This window comes from Garra rufa, chromosome 13 (assembly GCF_049309525.1).
Source record: "Garra rufa chromosome 13, GarRuf1.0, whole genome shotgun sequence".
NCBI lineage: Eukaryota > Metazoa > Chordata > Actinopteri > Cypriniformes > Cyprinidae > Garra > Garra rufa.
In genome coordinates, this window is record NC_133373.1 from 2838779 (window position 1) to 2857935 (window position 19157).

General features: G+C 35.1%; 1 protein-coding gene across 4 annotated transcripts in view; it reads right to left on the reverse strand.

Annotated features, from left to right (window-relative positions):
- The window catches only part of epha7 (eph receptor A7), a 109502-nt gene that overhangs the window by 17560 nt on the left and 72785 nt on the right, over window positions 1-19157 (reverse strand). For 2 of the 4 annotated variants that reach the window (XM_073817038.1, XM_073817036.1), the window contains exons 6-9: window positions 10578-10702; window positions 6930-7104; window positions 4202-4310; window positions 2455-2510 (exon numbers count right to left, since the gene is read on the reverse strand). In XM_073817038.1, coding sequence (XP_073673139.1) covers window positions 2455-2510; window positions 4202-4310; window positions 6930-7104; window positions 10578-10702 — 465 coding nt within the window. Of the gene's footprint in view, window positions 1-2454; window positions 2511-4201; window positions 4311-6917; window positions 7105-10577; window positions 10703-19157 lie in introns of all 4 variants that reach the window. The other 2 variants (XM_073817037.1, XM_073817035.1) reach the window with 1 other exon arrangement.

Consider the following 19157-nt stretch of genomic DNA (forward strand, 5'->3'; position numbering starts at 1 on the left):
GCTAGACATGTATTCTGTGATTATGTAACAGTTCAGAGCATCGGCTGTGGGTCTATACAGACAGAGTTTGGAGATTTTAAAGGGGGGGTTCAATGCTGTTTCATGCATGTTAAAGGGGTCATCGGATGCTCATTTTCCACAAGTTCATATGATTCTTTAGGGTCTTGATGAAAAGTCTATAATATACTTTGGTTAAAAATTCTCAATAGTAGTGTAAAAAACACCCTTTTACCTTGTCAAAATCAGCTCTGCAAAAAAAATAAACTCATTTTGTTGCATGGCCCCTTTAAATGCAAATGAGCTCTGCTCGCCCCGCCCCTCTCTGCTGTGGGATTACGAGCCGTAATGTTTACTTAAGTTGTGTTTAGCCGCATTTAGCCGCGTTTAGCGGTGAAACTTGCCAACTAGAACATTATTAAGAAAGGCCAATTGCAAAGATGCATAAAAAACGAATCACAAATGATTTGCACGAACATAGGTGCATATGTAGATCGGGATCGGCACTTTCCTTTTTAAAAACGAAAGTAACATTATCCTCTGCGTCTTCAGCGGCTCAGATGTTGGGAGTAAATGACGACTGCTATGTTCATTATTACATCCAACAACAGAACACCTCAATCGCTCAATCTGAGACATTTTTATCTTCCCCTGCACCTGAGTCACACAATGGCGATTGGAGTCGGACTGTTTCAGCTCGGTGAGGGCGGGTCTAAGGTGAGGCGCTCATTTCAATCTATGCGACTATTGTGGGAGGGGCCTCTGTCGGTGTGCTGTCACAACAACAAGAAGCTGAGAATTATCTGATTTTAAAAAGGGAATATTACTTTTAAAGATGAAAAAAATACCACTGGGTGGATTTTTATCATTGTAGGGTGTTTGTGTACACAAACTGCCAACACACATTAATGTTTAAGCAACATGTAAAAGTTAGTTTTGCATCCGATGACCCCTTTAAGGGGAAAGCTAAAACAGATGGACTTTTAATAAAACTTGGCTGTCAATGCAGGAGAAACATGAAAATATTTGTGAAATTGTAGATACGTGACTAGAGAAAACAAAGAAACAGGGCTGTGGTGTTTGGCTTCTGTCCCGATATCTGTGGGTGGAGATATAAAAATGCCGAAGTTTGATCTGTAGTCATTTTAAGAAAACCCTGAAGCGGTCAGAAGTCAGCAAGAATTGTCTGCTTGATGGTGCAAAACCCGATATAAAAATGATATGCATTATTCTATAACTATAATTATATTTATATAGCTGAAAGTTGCATCTAACTGAAATACGTTGAAGCACTACAATTAAACTAAAACTGAATTAAAACAAACAAACAAAAAATTAAACAGCAGTACAATTTACTAAAAATTATACTAAAATAAAAAATGAAAACTGAAAATAGAAAATACAAGCTAATGAAGCAAGCAAAAGTCTGACGGATGGTGCAAAACTTTATACTAATAAATAATACTATTTTAAAAAGCACTAAAAATTAAACTACAATAAAAATGAAAATGGAAAAAAAAATACAAGCAAATAAAGCTGTCAAAACATTCTCAGCAAAAGTGTTAGATGGTGCAAAACCTTATATAAAATTGATATATATCATTAGATATTTAATATACTTAATATAGATATAAGTTGAAGCACTAAAATTAAAATAAAACTAAAAAAATAATATTTTTTAAAAAGCACTACAATTTACTACAAATTAAACTAAAATTAAAAAGTTGCAACTAACTGAAATAAGTTGAAGGACTAAAATGAAACAAAAACGGAACTAAAACAATCATTTTTTGAAAAAGCACTAACATTTAATCAAATTAAACTACAATTAAAATGAAAACTGAAAAAAATAAATAAAACAACAACAAAAAAGCAATCAAATGAAACGTCACAATTCAGCATAAATTGTCAGCAAAAGTCAGCTGGATGGTGCAAATTATATATATTATTATATATTATAAAATTAAGTTCAAGCACTAAAAGCAATAAAACTGAACTAAAAAAAAAACTTAAATAAATAATAATATTACAAAATAATATATATGTGAAAAAAAGCAAATTCAAAATTAAAATTACACTATAGATTAATAACAGGCCAGAATTTTGATGCAGGTACATCCCTACACTTATTGCAAGCTGAAAGCATTAAACTAAAAAGGAAAGGATCGAGATATTTCATCCAAACTGAAGCGGGTCCAGCTGTAACGGTTGAGCAGAACATGATCAATGATGTACGGCACAGCTCAGTCCTGTTCCTCCCCTCCTGTAGAGTTTAGTTCCAGTCCTGCTTTAACACACCTGCCTGTAATTTTCAAGCGTCAGCCTGAAGACCTTGATTAGCTGGTTCAGGTGTTTGATTAGAGTTGGAACTAAACTCTGCAGGACGGTTCTCCAGGAGCGCGGCTGAGCACCACTGATGAGCGTGTGTATAATGAGCTGATGAAAGCTGGCACTCACATTGAAAGTAGAGCTCCTCATCCCCTTCCTGATCCGCCTTACTGTAGCCGCAGTGTCTACACAGGGAACAAAAAGAAACTAATTAAAGGCCTGCAGTGACCAGACGTATGATTTTAAACATAACAAGGCTATGGAGGGCAACACATCTCAGCTCAACCTAAAGAAATAGCGAAATCAGAAATGTTAATCACAGTGTTTTTCTTGACACGGAATAGAAATGCCATGAATTCCTGTTCCGCTCTATTCCAAGCTACGAGCATTGAGATAAATTAATCAATTAGGTGAATATTTTTGTGTGTGTTTATACTGGCAAATTGTCTTGAATGAATAGATTTAGGAAAAACAAACATAACGAATAAGTAAATGATCTGCCATCTGGAATTTCTGGAAATTATCTTGCCAGTTGATGATTGGAAATAACCATAATGAATTTAACTGATATGGACCAAAGCATTCAGTGCTAATAGACATGCAAGAGAACAAAACACCATAATGTTTTTTTTTTTTTTAAAGCACCAAAACTTACTAAAAAACTAAGTACAATTAAAATGAAAACTGAAAAAAAAATGCAAGCAAATAAAGTGGTCAAAGGTCAGCAAAAGTGCAAAACCTCATAAATAAATTAATATTATTATATATTATAAAATTAGATACTATAATTATATTTATAAATCCGAAATATTTATTCAAAGTTGCAACTAACTGAAATACATTGAAGCACTAAACTTAAATTAAAACTAAAATAAATAAATAATATATTTTTTTTAAAAAGCACTAAAATTTACAAAAAAATTAACTACAATAAAAAAATTAAAAACTAAAATAAACAAAACAAGCAAATGAAACATTCACAAGTCAGTCGGTGGAAAACCTTATATAAAAACAATATATATTATTATATATTATAAAATGATTTATTGTATTTATAAATATATAGCTAAATATTTTATTTAAAGTTGCAGTTAAGTGAAAAAAGTTGAAACACTAAAATGAATCTAAAACTGGCAAAAATAAATGTAAATAATAATATAAAAATATATGAAAATATAAAAATACAAGCAAATTCAAAATCTAATTTTTTAGAGTGTTTTTCTTGACACAGAAGAGAAATGCCATGAATTCCTGTTATGTTATGTTCCAAGCTATGAGCTTTGAGATAAATTTATAAATTAGGTGATTTCAGTGTGTGTTTGTACTGGCAAATTGTCCTGAATGAATAGATTTAGGAAAAACAAACATAACGAATAAGTAAATGATCTGCCATCTGGAATTTCTGGAAATTATCTTGCCAGTTGATGATTGGAAATAACCACAATGAATTTAACTGATATGGACCAAAGCATTCAGAGCATTCAGTGCTAATGGACATGCAGGAGAGCAAAATGTGTTTGTGAAGGATTCATGGGATTTAGTTTACTCCAGTAATACGACAAACATCATGAGTGAAGTTTTCAGATGGAAAAACACCAGTGTTCTTGGTTCAATCATGACAGACAGGTAAAAAACAAGGTGAAGGGAGGATTTGCAGTTGTGAATCCCATTCCGGCATGAGCTTGTGAGGGGAAAATGCATTAGAGGTCACATTCCCACAGCGTACAACATGATGGTGGGTGGGTGTGATCACACGCAAGTGGGCAAGAAGTGTGAACTCCACAGCTATGGTGGCCTTTGAGGGACAGAAAGGCAAACTGAGAGAGCGTACGAGACTCACAGTAGCGGAGAGTCAATGGGGGCCGCGAGAGCGTACCTTCTCCCTATGATGAAACCGAACACCATGAAGACCAGGATGATGGTACCGGCTACCGCCACCACCGCAATGATGATGACTGGATTCTGCTCACTCGATATGACTGTAGCTGCAATTAAAACACAAACAATACAAGATGTCAATTGTAGTCCAATAAGTTTGTTTATAAAACACAGGAATTCACCATATATAGGTGTCATGTTTTTAAAGGGGGTCATTGGATGCCCATTTTCCACATGTTGATTGATTCTTTAAATTTTCCAAAATTTCTCAATGGTAGTGTAAAAAAAACTCTTTTTACCTTGTCAAAATCAGCCCTGTTTAGACCGAGCTATTCTGTTGCATGTTCCTTTAAATGCTAATGAGCTCTGTTCGCCCCGCCCCTCTATGCCATGGGATGATAAGCCGTAATGTTTACTTTAGCTGCGAAACTTGCTAACAAGCACATTATTAAGAAAGGTCATTTGCAAAGATGCATATAAACCCTTATACTCACTTCTGCTGTGGGTGAAGCTGCATCACGAATGATTCGAACAAACATAGACACATATGTAGATCGCGATCTGCGCTTTCCTTTCAAAAAACGAAAGTAACATTTATCCTCTGCATCTTCAGTGGCTCAGATGTCGGGAGTAAATGACCGCTGCTATGTTCATTATTACATCCAACAACAGAACACCTCAATCGCTCAATCGGAGACATTCTTGTCTGCACCTGAGTCACACAATGGCAATCGGAGTCGGACAGTTTCAGCTCGGTGAGGGGGGGCTAAGGTAAGGCGCTCATGTCAATCAACTATCGTGGGAGTGGCCTCTGTCTGTGTGTCGTCACATCGACAAGAAGCTGAGAATGACCTGATTTTTAAAGGGGATATTACTTTTAAAGATTAAAAAATACCACTGGGTGGATTTTTATCATTGTAGGGTGGTTGTGTACACAAACTGCCAACACACATTAATGTTCAAACAACATGTAAAAGTAAATTTTGCATCCGATTGACCCCTTTAAAGAGGACATTGAAGGCAAAATTCACTTTTACATGGTGTTTGCATATAAAAAAAACAGTCTCAATTATCAAGCCGTTTTGATTTTCTGAGCAGTAGGCCCCGCCCACAATCACTGACTGTCCCGTATTTGCATATTTCCTCTCTCAGCCAGTTGTACGCTGTGTGCTATTTTCTCTGTGCTCGAGCAGCTGTTGCAACAACAATGTCAATGTAGTTGGATGTAAAAGTGAACATACAGATATGGCCATTAATAATGCACATCTTTTCATGTAGCAGAAAGGATTTCGTTATGCTTGATTCTGGAGCTCCCTGCAGAATCCTTTTTATTTATTTTATTTTTTTTAGACACAATTTTCAGTTTTTATTATAGTTTTGTTTTTGATGGTAATGTGCCAACAAATGCACAAAAAATGGAATAGAGGGGCGGGGTGAGCAGTAGCTCATTATCATTTAAAGAGGCATGCACTGAAACGAGTCGCTTGTTTTGGTGACAAGGTAAAAAGAGTGTTGTTTTACACGACCATTGAGGAATTTTAACCAAAGTATTTTACAGACATTTCATGGAGACTCTAAAGAATCATACCAACTTGTGGAAAATAGGCATCTGATGTCCCCTTTAAAAGCCAATATATCTTTATTAATAATATTTCATGCTCATTTTTACATTTAGGTTACTTTTCTGTCATCAGGTTGATTTTTTTATCTACACTAATAATTTAATAACACCATTGAAAGTAATCTCAAAATGAATATCCATTTTAATGCTGTATAATTACTTTGTGATGCTTAATTTCACTTATTGAAAGAGAAGATTTAAAAATATTTTAGAAAGACAGGTAAATAGAAAAAAAATATTTTATAATTAAGAATTTCTTCTCATGACTTATTCATTCAGTCTTGTTTTGGTTCAATTGTGGACATGGCCACAATTTAATTAAAACCAGGGAATTTCTGCGAACAAATTAGTATAGCAGAGACACAGTTTACCTAAACCAAATAATCAATTGTGAGAATTAATTAATAAATCACAGGAACAAATTCTTAATTCATGATTTTTTTTTTCCTGCATGTCATGTGTTGGGCTTCATGGTTTTTAGTGTTTAATTTCAAATTTATTCACCAAATTGTGAATAAATTGTGTCTTTTAATCTCAGCCATTCATGAGCATTAACATGAGAATAATTATCTGCTTACTGGAATCATCCAGAATTAAATATTTGTGCATTCCTAATTAACTGTTTGGCAAAAGGCAGCAGAATAGCTTAATGCCAAGCTCCATTGAAAAAGCATGGGATGGTTGTAACCCCCTTTTCGTCCTCTCTCTGCTGCGGGGAGGGGCTGGCTCTATTTTAGGGTCTCGCTGAGTGCACGGTTCTACTGTTTCTGAAAGTGGGCTTAATAGTCCCAGATGGTAATACAGTGGCCTGCATTTGAAACAATGACACATTCAGGTTGGATCGTTTCTCGTTAGGTTTGTTTCTCCGAATCGAAAATACTGCGCTCATTGACAAACTGCAGAGGGAACCGAAACTCTTATCGAAAATACACAATGTCTAAGGAACAGTCTAGGTCAGAGATTTTATCTGGAAGAAACTGGACCTTGCCTTTAACTGTAATCGGATAGATCATAATGAAAAACCTAGCAAACTAGCAGGCCAATTAAGAAAAAAAAGGGATAAAAAATAGCTTCAAATAGCTGTTCGACATACTCTTTTGCTCACCAGATCCAGTGGATTCTTCCTTGGTGGTGACCTCTACTCTGGGGCCGAAAGTGCCGTATCCCGCGGCGGTGAATGCTCGGATCTGAAAGATGTACGCTGTGCTTGGCTTCAGATTATTGACTGTGGCTGAAGTCGACTTTGACTTCACGGTGGAGTAAATGCGATCCTTCTGGTCCTTGAGGTTCAAAAGAAGAAAACAAAATAACAATCTTGTCACAGGGTATCAAAAGCACAAATTGTACAAATTCTTTACAGAGAGGGGTGGTTACGCTGAAGTGTTTGGCAGTGAATACTGGAGCATTTGGCCCTTTTCACACGCAAAGAGTTCAAGCGGAGGCAATATCGCAGTATTTCATCCGTAACCTAGGTAACCAGAAGCAAGCTGTTTGCGAGGAGCGGGTGCTTCATTTACAATTGGAATGTCAAAGAGAGCTCGAGGAAACACAAACACATGCACGCCCACACTGAGTATACGGCTGATCCCAATTTGCATGCTATCCGTCCTATATAGTAGGCCAGATTAAGATTAGTGTGTCACAATGGAGTGCAAAAGATGTCTGAAGATGTCTGTTCTAATATTAGTACATTTCTATCATGACAACTCTCAGAAGATTTTGGCATGGTAATGGATATGACATTGTTAATGTATTTGGTCTTGGCGGCATAGATATTGTATGCTGCTATTGCTGTCGGTGCAAAGCAAGTACAGGAACCTGCTACTGCCAATACATATGCAGATCTAAACAAGTGGAGCTGGGGAGGTGGAGGAATACTCTGGAAGCCCTATGCAAAATGCTCAAGTGAATGCAGCAAGCTCATTGGCTAGCTATGCAGAATGAACCAATTAGCTTGTGCCAAGTAGTTTAAGGTTGTGAATTTAATCAGTTTACGGTAAGGACCCATCAGCCTGCGTGCCTAGAGTTTCATGGCAGAACTTGGCATTTCTTTGACCATGCTTTTCCTTTTCGACAAAAAAGGAAGTTAGCACCGGTTCCACAACTTAAAATATTTGAAATTAATTCTATGATAATTATATAAATTATATGCTAACACAATTAATTATAAATGATATGATAACTACAATAACAAACAAATAAGGTAGTTTTCAGATCATGTTAAGAGTGACAAATAAATTGTGTGGTATAAAGCAGTTGTGACATGAAAATTGTCAATTATCGAAAAAATTAAGTTGCAATTATTTGTGTAATTAGTTAATTGTGAGATAAACAAATAATTACAAGACAGTCACATTGAGATCATAATTGTGATTATATAAACGACGAGTCAAAGTTACGAGAAAAAAATACATATATAAACAATTATGAGAAGTCACTACTGTCAAATTTGGGGATCAGTAAGACATTTTAATTAATTTATTAACACTTTAATTAAACAAGTAACAGTAAAGACTACTAAAAATGTCTGTTTCAAATAAATGCTGTTCTTCTAAACTTCCTATTCAAAGAATCTTGAAAATAGTAATAATAAATCACAGTTTCTGCAAAAATTGTTGATAAGAAATATTTCTTGAGCACCAAATCAGCATATTAGAATGGTTTCTGAAAGATCCTATGACGCTAAAGACTGGAGTTATGTTGAAAATCCTGTTTTACCATCAAAGAAATAAAAATAAATAAATAAATTGAAATAATATTTCATAATATTAGTTTTTATTGCATTTTTGATCAAATAAATGCAGCCCCTAATTTAGGTGGAAACAGGTCTTTCATGCTGTACATGCAACTGATTCAAACCTGCATTCCCTGTGTGAACACATTATCTGCACCACAGCATTTTCCCACTGATCTGTAAATGATCTCTTATGGACTTCAGAAGAGAAGAAATAATAATAATTTAAAAAAAAACTCTTAAATGGAATGCCACAGGCTGTTAGGAGTGAAGTCAAGCTTGCTTCTAATTTTCAAACAGGACGGACAACAGCTAGAGAGCACTGCTCAGGAGACTGGTTCTGCTTTCACATTGCCTAAGAGACCGGAACCCAACAGGCCAAGCGAACGCACTGGACCTTTCTGCTCATGCCTGACTAGCTGACATATGAGTTTGAAGGTAGATACTATGAAGCTGTGCTTTATAATGGGTGGGGGTCGGATTGAGCAGGAGAGTGAGCCGAGGTGAAAGAAATTACATTTGTATTCATGTTTTTTGGAAGTACCCCCTTACAAAAAAAAAGAAGTTTATTCAAGTGTGCTATTAGTATACTTATTTTCAACTATATAAAATACTTCAGTCTACTTTTTATGTACTTCTCAGAAATATACTTGACATTTATGTACACTTGACTTATACTTAGAAAAAGTCTCAATATATTTGAGCTATACTTGTGCTCTGAGAATTTGTGTTTTCATTGTTATTTGCTAGAAGCGCTGTTGTACATCTTCTGTACAGAATTTCCAAAACACAACTGAAGAAGAAACCGAAACAACAGATGCTTCCACATGTGATCTAACACAATCATCAGACATAAAACAGCATCAAAACCATAGATATGGCCAACTGTGTAACGTTATGGAATAAAATGTTGACCCATAAGGAGGTAATAATGACTGTCAAGCTTTGGGTTGTTGATTTATTTATTAAACTTACCCACATTCAAGTGTTTATAAAAAAAGAATGCATGAAGCTAGAATAAAATGTTTTTTGTTTACAAGCAGATGCCCTGTTCTTTCTTTTGATGTTTTGTATGTTCAGATATTCATATAACAAAATATACCCAATATTGTATACCTAAATAGGGACATAGTAGTATACTTAAAGTATGATGTAAAGTTCCCTTAAAGAAAACTTATGAGTATACTTGCAGTAAAAAACTACTAAACTAGTAGTTTTCTGAGACTATACTTCAAAATGTACTAAAAATGAATAAAAAGTATTTAATTAGTAAACTATCAGTATACCTATAAGTTCATTTTTAATGATGTAATAGATGTAAGCTAGTTGTGTACTCAAAGTTTACTACTGTTATACTTTTATATACTAGAAAGTGGGCCAATTTAGTCCCAAGGAGTATTGAAATAGTACATTTAAAAGTATACTACTAGTGCACTGATATTTGTATACTTACTACATAAAGTATACTTACAAATATACTTGAGCTTTACTTAAGTATACTTAATAAAGTAAACTTGAAGTATACTTCTTTTTGGTAAGGGCAGTTCTGATTAATGTTTTAGTTGCAGCGTGTGCGTGCCTGCAAGGGATTGTTTTTGAGTTGTTGTTCACTGAACAGATGCTCAGGTACAATAGCAGACGTATGTGTGCTGCTCCAGTGTGTGCATTTCTGAAGAGGTCTTAGACGTGTATGAGTCTGGTAAACTCAGACAGTCCTGTGTATGTTTGTGTGGGATTGGTGAAGGACCTCAGTCTAATTAAAATCGTATGAGTGTCTCGTTCATTATAGCAATTAGAGGGGAAGGATCCACTCAGACCGGAGCATTTGACTGTGAGCTTTGTGCACAGAGAATGCAAATCATGACAAAGAAAATATATACAGGTTGCATGGGAATTGAGACGCTGACAGACAGGCAGGTAGACACGCAGTCATTGTCTCTCGCTGTCTTTCATTTTGAGAAACACACAGACATATATTCATTAATAGCTTATGCTCTGGAGCAGGTGGTGTGTACTCACTTTCTCATAGTACTTGATTTCGTATTCGGTGATGACGCCATTGGGCTGATCTGGTTCCTGCCAGGAGAGCTGAACGCTGTGCTGCTGAACTCGTTCCTTTATCACCTCGCTCACTTGAGATGGGGCTGAAAGAAAGAAAACAGCAGAGATACCGAGTTTTAGCAATTGTGTGCACATTCAACTAGTACAATTAAAAACAAAACAGTATCTAAAAATGACCAAAATTGACACATCCTGCATTTTATTTTATTCAGGTTTTAAATTCATCTCTACAAAGCTAGATATTTTGCATTTGTATTGATTTATATGTGATGCCATCTAGGAAAACCCAACACATGGTGAAATTTGACCTTTTTTTAGGTTTTGATACCGTATGAAAGCTAGGTTCAAACCTTTTCCAACGTAACAAAAGTTATGGCTTATATCTTAAGTTGGCAGATAGCTATGATTTTCTGCCATCGGACTCCTCCTCTTTAGTAACTTCATCATCCAATCCTTCATCTCTGAATGTGAACCCGTCCATTATAACATTGTTAAGGGCACATGCATTACCAAGATTTAGCAGACTGAAATGAGTAAGATCCTTTAAGTGAGCAGCTACAGCACTTCAGATTGTGTTTTTTGCGCTGCACCATCTCACGAAATTAAAAAAAATAAATAAAACTTTGCATGCCGTAGTTTACACAGGACTGCACCTTTATTATATATATTACGTGTCAAAGACAGTTATTTCTACTTGCTGTTATAAATCGCTTTATTTCTGCACTAAACAAGTTAATTTTGCCAAGAATAATATATGATGATAGACATCATATTATAGAATAATAATTTAATGAAAACCTAATTTTGTCAAAAAAATTTACATTCAACCTATTTTTTTTAATTTCCTGAAATCCAACATGACATCCGATGGGTTTTCCCAGATTGCATCACAATTTAATACTAAAACTGCGTTAAAGTGATAGTTCACCTAAAAATGACCTTCATTCATCTTTGCAAAAACAAATAAGATATTTCTGATGAAATCCAATAGCTTTCTGACCCTGACCATAGACAGCAACGCAACTGACAAGTTCAAGGCAGAGAAAAGTAGTAAGGACATTGTATTCTTGTTCAAATAAGTAAGGCTGGGCAAAAAATTGCAAGTCATCCTCTCTGTTTGAAATCTTTAGACATGTTTGTCTGATGGACTATTTTAACAATGTCCTTACTACCTTTCTGGGCCTAAAACATGTCTGTTATGTTGCTGTCTATTCAGGGTTATTATAGAATAATATAGACATGATATTATAGAATAATAATTTAATGAAAACTTAATTTTGACAAAAATTTACATTCAACCTATTTTTTTTTATTTCCTGAAATCCAACATGACATCCGATGGGTTTTCCCAGATTGCATCACAATTTAATACTAAAACTGCATTAAAGTGATAGTTCACCTAAAAATGACTATTTTAACAATGTCCTTACTACCTTTCTGGGCCTAAAACATGTCCGTTATGTTGCTGTCTATTCAGGGTTAAAAAGCTCTCGGATTTCACCCAAAATATCCTAATTTGTGTTTTGAAGATGATGAAGGTCTTATGGATTTAAAACAACTTGAGCATGAGTAATTAATGACAGAACTTAAATTTTTGAGTGAACTATCCCTTTAATGCAAATTTCAAAAATGTTAAATTGCAGGAAGTAATTGTCTGTATTTAAGATAATGTGTTAAACCATATAAAAAACAAACAATAGGGAACAAAAGTATCAGATGGTGTTTGTTTAAAAGAACATAAAACGAATCAACCTCACACTGAGCAAACAGCACCTTAATATATTCATATACACATGAAAAAACCTATTCCCTTGCTTTAATGCAAATTCAGTACCTGGCTGGCACAAATACACACCGACAGAATCTTGTGTCACTACTGCCGCCGCTGATGAATATTCACTTGGTGCCTGCTAAATGTTTACACCTCATAATGGAAATTTCAATTACTGAGCAAACAGCAGAAGACAGCCTTATCCCAGTCAGACTAAAACTGCAACGCCTGGCTTATGAATGTCAATTAAGTTGAATTAATTCTGCCGACACATGCGGAAGCGCATTTTAGAAAAAATGTACCCTAACCTCACCGCCTGATTTACCTTGTGATTCCTACTACACAGCTTCTTCTCCAGTGTGCACATAATTGTCTTTAAATTACAAAGTTATTGCACACTTTCGGTATAGTGTTTCCAAATGCTGTGCGAATTTAAAACGAGAAGCTTGTGGTAACCCAAATTAAATTCCTTGTTTTTAATAACTTCAGAAATAAGATCCGTCCGAATCTCAGAAGGTAACCTTCGGATAAGGACGTTCTGGAAGAAGTGCATGGAAATGTAGCGTTCACACGTATGCCAATAATGAGTGTCCGTTCTCAACGGACGTCTGTTAAAGTAAGAAAAGACAGAATTCCCTCAAGTAGATGGGAAGGAAAAAGAGAATTAGGCTTCGGGAGGGACTGAACCGATCCGAGAAAGACTGAGAGAAGCGGTGATGTCTCCACTGATCTGTTAAGGGGAAGGTTTTAGAGTTTCAGCAAGCAACAAAAATTAAAATATTTGGGATTAACTGATGACATACTATGTCTCTTTTAATATAAAAAAAATGGGCAAGTAAATAAATAAATAAATAGGGCATAAGCTGATAAACTGTTTCTCTATAGAAATAAAAATAAAAAGATTTTGGGCAAATAAACAAATAAATATTGGACCTTAACTGATGATAAACTGTCCATATAAAAATGTAAAACGAAATCTTCAATAGACGTCTGTTAAAGTAAGAAAAGACAGAATTCCTTCAAGTAAATGGGAAGGAAAAAGAGAATTAGGCTTCAGGAGGAACTGAACTGAGAGACTGAGAGAAGCGGTGACGTCTCCGCTGATCCGTCGAGGGCAGGGTTTCAGGGTCGCAACCTCGCTTGACCTGGGATTTTGTTTTGCGCTGACCTTGTGGTAATGAGCGATGCAGGATTAAAACCTCATTACAGGACCACGCATGGCAGCGCAGATCCAAAACCGCAACGGTCAGATTGTGTTTTGACATATCTGGTGAAATCCAACTAAAACAATCTAATTTCCCATCCAGATCTGAAGGTCGGCCAGACCGACTCAGACACAAACGCCGGCCTACACGCTCATTTGTAAGGGCAGCCAAATGCAAGCTCTCCTTACGAGGCTGTCCGGTCCAAACCGCAGCGATCGTACTGATGCGTTTAGGGATGTTACATACTCAAAGTGTTTTAAACTCCCTCGGCTGGAAAGTGTGCTGATGAAGAGGCTGACTTTTTGAACGGGAGCGATTTCGGCTGTAGTCAACGCAGTCCGGGCGTCTCAGAATCGGTGTTTGTTTTTCCTCTCTGTCCACATTCATTGTATGCAGAGAGTGTCAATTACCCATGAAGAGTGGGGCGATGCAGGCAGGACATAGCAATTTAAAGAGCACACTTGTACCAGTTGTACTAGAGTAATTGGATCTTTTGCCCCTTTCAACTGACTGCTTCTTCTGTAGTAGTGTGGTATGAGGTGCTTGACTGTCTCTCGGAGTAATAGCCTGGCTCCTTTTAACCTGATCTGGGAAATAAAAGTTGTGACTGTTTCTCTGGAGTTACTTTTCCCACATGAAGTGTTTTCTTGTTATTCTTCTATATCTATTTCCATATCCAGCACACCCTCTGACTTCTGAATCTACTTACGCTCTACAAACACAAGTGCGCTGCTTTTGGGATCTCTGAGGCACATTTCCATTGACAAGTCAATCTGTTAGTCACTTGTATTTGCTTGTAAAAGCATTCAACTTTGGCCCTGAGGTAAAAGACGCATGCTGGTTTTGACAAGCCACGGTGGTCACTTGTTAACAATAAAAATAAATAAAAGTTAGTGTAGCTTCAGATATGCAAAAATGTACATGGACAGATGTGTTTGTACAGAGACTAGACACTAAAAAGTTCTGAAAAATCCTGTAAAATCCTAATTGGACTTTAGAGGCTTTTAGTCTAAGTCTCTGGACAAATTACAGGCCATGTATAAGCTAGCATGTGAAGGTAAACTAATATTCCAGCTGATATTGCTAATTATATTTTATAAGTTATGGCTGACAACTGATCATTTTGTCTATAGAAATAATAAACAATATATATTGCTAGAAGTGAATTTACATATCTTGCTAAAGATTATTAATAAATAATTAAATATACAATATATCAGCCAATATTGATAAATCAATCAATAAAGCAAGCAACAAAAATAAAAATATTGGGCATTAAATGATATACTATGTCTATATACTATGTCTCTATAAATAAACGGGCAAATAAAAAACCTAAATAAATAGGGCATTAACTGATGAAAAAAAAATAAAAAATACTGGGCAAATAAATAAATGAATATTAGACCATAACTGATGATAAACTGTGTCCATATGAAAATGAAAAATATATTGGGTCTTATTTTTTGTTTTATGTGTCCCCTATATATAAAAAAAACAAAAAACATTGGGCAATATTTGCCAAATAAATAAATAAAATAAAATATTATTTATTAACTTGTATAATGTATACGGTGTCCCTATGCAAAATAGAAATAAAAAAACATTTGGGCATTAAATGATGATAAACTGTGTCCCTACAAAAATAAAAATAAAAAAACATTGGGCAATAATGGAAAAATAAATTAATAAAAAAAAATATTGGGCATTAACTGATGATATACTGTGTCCCTATAAAAAAAAAAAAAAAAAAAACCTGTGCAATATTGGGCAAATAAATAAATACATTTTATATATTGGGCCTTATTTTTTGTGTTTTATGTGTCACCTATTAAAACAAAGTTGGGCAATATTTGGCAAATAAATAAATACATTTAAAAAACAAACAAAATATACCAGGCATTAACTGATGATATACTATGTCCCTACAAAAATAATAATAAAAAACATTGGGCAAATTTGGGCAAATAAATGAAAAAATATATATATTGGGAATTAACTGATGATATACTGTGTCACTTAACTGATTACTGACCATTTTAAATAAATACATTTTTAAAATAAATAAAAATCAAAAAAAAAAACAAAAAAACAAATACTATTCATCAACTTTTTCTTAAACAAATTGGAGTTTTGAAGCTTTTAGAAAAGATAGGAAACTGCTTATTATAAAAAATAAAAACAACCATGCTACTTTCAAAACCTCCTCAATGCACAAAAAACTATTTGATATACCCACAAACCCATAACTTTCACTGCATCCCTCTCACGAAAGCTACTACACAAAAACCTAACTCCTCCTTGAACTTTCTTCATATTTTCATCATCTAAGGCAGACTCCAAACTTTCATCATAAACAGCGGCCTCCCGTTTCCCCGACGCGGGACCGGCCGGCGTCCCCTCTCTCCGCTGAGAACCAGTCGGGTAATTGAGAATCGAGCGCAGTGACAGCCCTCATATCGACTGGAATCTGCGAGCTGGAAGAGAGACCCTGAGTTCAGTGTTAATATGGAGGAAATGTGTCCCTCACTCCCTCTCCGCAGCACCTTCCCCGTGGTATGTTTAACCACTGCCCTATAACAACCATTAATGACATGCTTACCTCAGAACGAGTCAACCCACTCCCACTTTTATCGCACGAAAGGGGCCTAGCGCAGCAGAAAATCGTATAATTGTTCCGTCTGTCCTGAAGCGGTTGGGGGACGCTTTGTGTGCAGCGGTTGGGTGACATAAAAGCAGATATTAGTGACCTTCTAGAGCCTCCTAATGCATAAGTTAATTCAAGCAGAAGCAAGCGTCTATCATGTTCTGCATTAGAATACATTAGGGCTACATTATGCGTGGATGTTTTTATATACTCTCAGCTCCGTTCTCTCTTTGCCTCTTTCGGCTGGCTGTGTCGCTCCTAGAGTATCTGAAAGCGCTAGAATGACATTATGCAACAGAAATCATTTTCTCTCTGTGCAGTATTAACTTTGAAGTATTTTAATTATCCAGCCACTTAAGTCAAGGCTGACGCTCTCACGTCCACAATTTCTTTTCATCCACCTCAAAACTATCAAATAACTGAAACGGCATCACAAACACGCTCTCTTTAGTACTGCATTGCAGCTCCTGTTCTTTGACAGAAGCCTGAGGTGGAAGAATGGAGCCAAGGGCGTAGGAACGATCTGAGAAGCACATTATAAACCTTATCAGCCTGGCTCATGAATATTAATGAGGCCATGTGATGTTCAACCCAGTGAACGCTTCTAACTGGTTTGCTTTAAAGCAGGTGGGCGCTAGGTTTGTTTGATCGATTGCCGGTGCTGCTGTTCGCAGGGGCTTCTGCTTCGCCGTAAACTGTTGTTTTTGGTGGCTGGGAAAATTAGTAGTGCACAAAAACTGAGTTTTGAGCTTCCGAAGCATTGCAGGGCAGTTTGATAATGTGTCAATTAAATATTTCAGAATATTGTTGAGCCTATGAAGTCACAATGAAGTCAAGTCAGAGTTAATTGACTTAGCACAGCTGACGCCAAGTACTATACCCTTAAAAAATAAAGTAAAAGTCTGCATTAAAAGTAAAACAAATAAATAAATAAATAAATAAATAAGTGCAATAAAAATAATACTATAAAATCCTGTAAAAATTATTATTAACTTATATGAAATGTTGTTATAATACTGCAATCCATAATTTTATGTGAGCAGAAAATTTCCCTCAGAAAAAAATAAATAAAAATAAATAGATGTTATATCATTTCATGTGGCTAGCTACATTTTATTTTTTTTATTTTTTTAGTTAAAGAAAAAAACCTAAGCAAAATTATTATTGAACTTTAATTTTAGATTTTAATGAATTAATTTCAAAAGATTTTACAATAGGAAAAGTATTTATTTATTTATTTATTTAATGTGGTTGGCTACTTTATTTATTTATTTGTTTGTTTCAGTAAAAGTAAATTCAGTAAAATTATTACTGAAATGTAATTTTAGATTTTAATTTTAGATTAATTTTTACATTTCAAAAGGTGTTACAATAATAAATAAATGAATAAATGTTGTTGCCAGCTATTTTATTTATTTGTTTTTTGTTTGTTTGTTTGTTTGTTTCAGTAAAAGTGAAGAACCTAAACAAAATTATTATTGAAATTTAAATTTAGACTTTCATAATTCAAATGGTATTACAATAGCACGTAAATAAAATAAAAAAAATACATACGTAAATGCATTTTATGTGGCCGGCTACTTTATGTATTTATCTGTTTGTTTGTTTGTTTGTTTGTTTATTTGTTTGTATTTCAGTAAAAGCAAAGAACCTAGACAAAATTATTATTGAATTAAATTATTTGGATTTTATTTTTGGATACATTTTATATTTCAAGAGGTGTTACAATAGTACGTAAGTAAATAAATAAATAAATAAATACATGTATTTTATGTGGCCAGCTACTTTATTTATTTTATTTATTTATTTGTTTGTTTGCTTCAAAAGCAAAGAACCTAAACACAATTATTATTAAATTCAAATTGTACATACATTTTTACATTTCTAAAGGTGTTAAAATAGTAAATAAATAAATAAATACATTTATTTATTTATTTTATGTGGTCGGCTACTTGTTTGTTTGTTTGGTCATTTCAGTAAAAGCAAAGACCCTAAACGAAATTATTAGTGCGCAAAAAGTGTCACAGATAAGTTTTACATTTCAAAATGTTAACAATAGTAAGCGAGTAAATAAATGAATAAATAAATACATTTTATGTGGTCAGCGCCATTTATTTATTTTTAGTAAAAGCACCTAAGAACCTAAATAAATTGAGTGCACAAAAAATTGTCGGAATACATGTAAATTTCAAAAGGTCTTACAATAGTAAGCAAACAAGCAAACAAATAAATAAAATACATTAAAAGTAATACAACAGTTAATACAGCTTTTAGTGTGGGGCAGTTTGACGCTTGACACAGCGGGTTGGGGGTCAGTGTGACGGGTGGGGGATTCCTGTCGTTAGTTGGATATTTTTAATATTTACGGTCATCTCTCGGCTGGAGCGCTAGGCTTTAATAGAGCTGGGCCTCCCACAGACGGCTTTTCCAGAGCCCTATGAAAACACGGAGCTCTGGTCGGACAGACACTAACGAGGGCTGACGTAATCAACGTTACTTAGCTTGACATTTTGACTCTGAGCCGGAAAAGAAAAAAGGGCCCACGAAAGAGACGAGCGGTATAAAAAAACCTCAAGGAGAGTCTGAACCGGTGTGCGAGAGTGTGTAAATGAATATGTGAACGGAGACAGAAAGCGTGGGTGTTGGATCTGCCTCATTATTGCCCCTGGCTAACACAAAATGTGTGTGTGTGTGTGAGTGTGAAGGAGAATGTCCTCTTGTTCCTCCTGTCTGCCACTGCTTCACAAGGCCAGGAAAATGCTGTGTGTGTGTGTGTGGTGTGTGTGTGTGTGTGTGTGTGTGTGTGTGTGTGTGTGTGTGTGTGTGTGTGTGTGTGTACTAAGACTATCCTGGATAATGTGCCTCAGACATGAGAAAGTGTGTGCATGTCTAATTTATATCAGTGGCTCTTAACT